Source organism: Panicum virgatum, chromosome 9N (assembly GCF_016808335.1).
Source record: "Panicum virgatum strain AP13 chromosome 9N, P.virgatum_v5, whole genome shotgun sequence".
NCBI lineage: Eukaryota > Viridiplantae > Streptophyta > Magnoliopsida > Poales > Poaceae > Panicum > Panicum virgatum.
In genome coordinates this window covers 82,655,862-82,659,972 of record NC_053153.1, presented here as the reverse complement: position 1 = coordinate 82,659,972, position 4,111 = coordinate 82,655,862, and the positions used below count along the sequence as shown (strand labels likewise).

The 4,111-nt window shown below is 56.4% G+C and overlaps 1 protein-coding gene across 1 annotated transcript; it reads right to left on the bottom strand.

The window, feature by feature from the left end:
* Positions 1-1,878: 1,878 nt before the first annotated feature.
* Positions 1,879-3,622, bottom strand: LOC120693090 (silicon efflux transporter LSI2-like). The gene has a single exon (XM_039976496.1). The coding sequence runs from the start codon at positions 3,449-3,451 to the stop codon at positions 2,012-2,014; it is 1,440 nt and encodes a 479-aa protein (XP_039832430.1). The 5' UTR covers positions 3,452-3,622; the 3' UTR covers positions 1,879-2,011.
* Between the last annotated feature and the right edge of the window lie 489 nt (positions 3,623-4,111).

Here is a 4,111-nt window from a genome sequence, read left to right as displayed (position 1 = left end):
TTTCTTGGTTTCAAACTCCAACTGCCTACGGCAGCTTTCTCCCAATGCCGCGCCAACATGCATGCACTGGGCGTGGTGGCTAAATGCATGACTAATTAATCCAAGCAATCATCATCAGATAGTTGGCCAATTCTTTTTCAACCAGCAGGTAATTAGTTAGAAAGGCAACTGATATTTATATATATTATGATTTGAAGACCACATGCATGCATGCATATGTATGTGTGTATATATATTTCGGGCAGCTGACAACAGTGCACTGCTTAGAACACTATCTTGTTGCATGCATATGTATCTTGTCTTTGCTGAGATATAATTCTGTTCGCTTGGCTTGTAAGCTAACCAGCCAGCAGTACTTTTCTCTCATACCAAATCAGCACCAGCCAGCCAGCAATATTTTTCTCTTATAACAAATCAGCACCAGCCACTAGCCACGGCCAAAAGCGAACAGAGTGACACCACACGTACATATACGGAACTAATTAATACAAGTACTGTACACTACTGGAAAAACGCATATTCATCCGCGGCCGTTAGTACCGGTCACGGCAGTTGGCTCTAGCCGGTACTAAAGTCCGCCACCGACAGGCTCTGACATCCGCCACCAACAGCTAGTGACAGTTTAGTACCGGCTGGAACTACCAGCCGGTACTAAATGTGGCGCGTTAGTAACGGCTGGAGCCTTCGTCCGGTATTAACATGACCCAACAGAAAAAATCTCGCGATGGACGAACGGCCAGCAGCGGCCTTATCTTTTCCCCTTCCCTTCTCCGTTTTCCCCCTCATCCCTTCTCTCTTCTCTCTCTCTTCTCCCTTCTCTCCTCTCTCGTGCAGGGGCAGCTCCCCGGCGCGTGGCGCCCCCCCGGCCGGCCGCAGCATGGCGGCGAAGATGCGCGGGGGGTTGCGGCCCGGCCCCGAAAGCGGAGGCGCGGGGGTGCGGCCCGGTCCCGGCGGCGGAGGTGCGAGGGCGGCGCTGCTCGGCCCCGGCGGTGGAGACGCGCGCGCGGGAGTGGCTCGGCCCGACCGCGGAGGCGCGGGGGCGGCGCTGCCCGGCCCCGGCGGCGGAGATGCGCGCGCGTGGGTGTGGCCTAGCCACAGCGGCGGATGTGCGCCGCGGGCAGATGCAGCCGGCCTCGGCGACGGAGCGACCCGACCCCTACGGCAGAAGCGCGCGGGCAGCGCGGCCAGGCCGTGGAGCGCGGCTCTGGGCGGGGCGGCAGAGGCACGCCGACGGGGGCGAGCTACGCGCGAGCGCGGCCGGCAACGGTGGCGGACGCCCCGGCGCCGGCTCCCCGCAGGCGGCGGGTGAGGGCTTATGGCCTGCACCACCGCTGGCCCATGATTTTTTTTTCATTTTCAGATCAATGTTGAATTTTTCAAGTTGAATCTCTTGTGTTGTATAATTTTTCTTATTACTTTTGATATTTGTAATCTTAGCTTGAATGTTGTAACCTAAGTGAAGCTTTTTCGGCTCCTCACTCCTTCCTTTCTACTCTTAGTTTTCTTCCCACCGTCGCTCTTTATTTTTTTTCTCTGTTCTTCAAGAACAAAGAACAAATGTCGATCTGTTCTTGAAAAACAGAGAAGAAAGAAAGAGCAAGAATGGTAGAAAGAAAAACAAGAGGAGAGAGAAAGGGATGAGGAGCCGGAGAAGCAACCTGATTTTTTTTGGACAAAAATATCTTTAGTACCGGTTGGTGTTTCTGACCAGTACTAAATGCGCTATTTAGTACTGATCGGACTGACCGGTACTAAATACTAGTGCATTTAGTACCGATCGGACCGTACCGGGCAAGGAACCGGTACTGACCATGGGTTCCTGCCCGGTACTAATGTCCAGTTTTCGTGTGTGTGTATATATATATAGACACATACACGTATGCTGCATATATGTGGTATTCCAGGTTGAAGTTGAACCCAGGCGATGCAATAATAAATTAATAATGCAGATGGATGCATGCTGGTCAGGCCGGCCGGCGTTGATATGCATGGTGGCTGGCGGCAGGACTAGCTAGACGTTGATCTTGCCGATGAGGGGGATGCCGATGGCGGTGACGATGAGGGTGGATGGGACGCCGAAGACGATGTGGTTCCAGAAGGTGAGGTCGTAAGCATTGCGCAGCGCCCGGCGCGCCTGCTCGCACACGATCAGGTTGGCTGCCGAGCCCAGCAGAGAGAGGTTGCCCGCCACCGTGCTCACCCACGCCAGCAGCAGCCACGATCTCGTCACCGCCGCCGGGGAGATGAGCGCCGCCGCGGAGGCCACCTCGCCGCCCATCAGCAGCACCGTGGGCACGTTGGAGGCGAGGTTGGAGAGGAGCAGGATGATGATGGATAGCACCGAGATGCCGCCGACGCTGTTCACCTTGGAGTAGGGCGCCATGAAGTTCCAGATGGCCCCGGGCAGCCCCGTCTTGTTGAAGCCGCTCACCGTGATGAACATACCTGAGAAGAAGACGAGCAGCGAGTAGGACACCTTGTCCAGGCACGGCTCGGCGTCGCGGAAGTCCACCACCACCAGGGCGATGGCCGTGGTGATGGCGGTCCACGACATGTTGAGCCCAACCATGTAGGCGATCACCATGCCCACGGTCACGATGTAGGCGAAGCTCTTGAGGAAGAGCTTCCTGCGCTGCTCCGTGCACTGCATGAACCAGGGGTGCTTGGTGGAGATGTCCTCTGTCATCAACGGCGAGCTGTATCCTGCTCCTCCGTTGGTCGTCCTCAGCTTCCCTGGGGACGGGGAGGGAGTCTTTGACGCCTGCAGGCCCTCCTCGACGGCCTCCATCTGCGGCTTGTCGTCAGCAGCAGGGCCGCCGCTGGTCCCCGCGAGGTCCTTCCAGTACATGCAGAGGAGCATGGCCATGTTGACGGCCATGCCGGCGAGCATGGCGGGCAGGATGCCCAGGAGGAACTTGGGGAAGGGGATCTTGCTGTTGAAGGCGATGACCAGGTTCTGGGGGTTGCCGATGGGCGTGGCGCTGGAGCCGATGTTGGCGCTGGAGGCGAGCGCGAGCAGGAAGGGCTTGGCCGGCAGGTTGCGCTCGGCGGCGAGCTCCAGCACGAACTCGGTGAGCACGACGCAGCAGGTGTCGTTGGTGAAGAGCGCGCTGGCGAGCGCGGTGACGATGCAGACGCGGCAGAGCAGGTCACGGCCTCCCTGGCTCTTCCAGGCGAGCAGGGTGCCCAGGTGCTTGAACATGCCGGCGTTCTTGAGGTAGGTGCCGACCACCATGGTGGCAAAGAGCAGGCCGAGGATGGGCAGGTCGACAGAGGCGTAGGCGTCGTCGGGGCTGATCACGTGGAAGATGATCATGAGCACGGCGCTGAGCAGGGCGCCGGCCGTGCGGCCGATGGGCATGAAGGGCACCGACGGGAACACGGCCAGCACCCAGAAGACGCCGAAGGCGATGGAGCCGAGCACCACCTTGGACAGAGATGCGAGAGCCATGATCTCGATCGATCTGCTACTGAGTCGATGATGATCTGGGTGGGCTACCTAGCTAGGGAAGTAGCTAGCTATATATGTGTCCTTGAGATCGATCCTTACTTGCTTTGGGCAAGTGATGGATGGGTACTGAGCCTTACTTCTTGCTGCTGCGGACGGGAAGAGAGCCTTCTTCTCGCGGCTATAAATAGAAGCAGCTAGCCGATCAATGGAGCAGCTCCATCGTCGGCTGATGTCAAGTATATATAGGGTGACATCATGCATGCTTCATATTCATCTGCCCGGCTGGCCGGCTAGCTCATCCAATGCCAGCAAGGCCTGCCTGCTCAGAGTCAAATAGCACAATGCATGAGATCAGAGTGAGCAACTCCAACAGACTCTCTAAACAGCCCCTTATCCCAAGTTTAAAAAGCTAAGTCAGAAAAAATGCACTCCTGCAGACTTTCTACTTCACCTTCTATTCTAGAGAGGCCTCCAAAATCCCTCACCCACCCTCCATTCCTAGGGGGTCTCTAGGGAGCCATGTATTATATATTGGAATTAAGGACTATTGCTGGAGTTGAAACAAATTTAAAAGCCCCTAAAAATAGAGGCAATCTGCATTTGATATTTAGAGAGTGTGATTTATGGGTTATTGCTGGAGTTGCTCTGAAGCCGCCGGAT

What these genes read in the sequence shown, in the direction of transcription:
- LOC120693090 (XM_039976496.1), bottom strand. Translation starts at nt 3,451, where the DNA reads ATGGCTCTCGCATCTCTGTCCAAGGTGGTGCTCGGCTCCATCGCCTTC.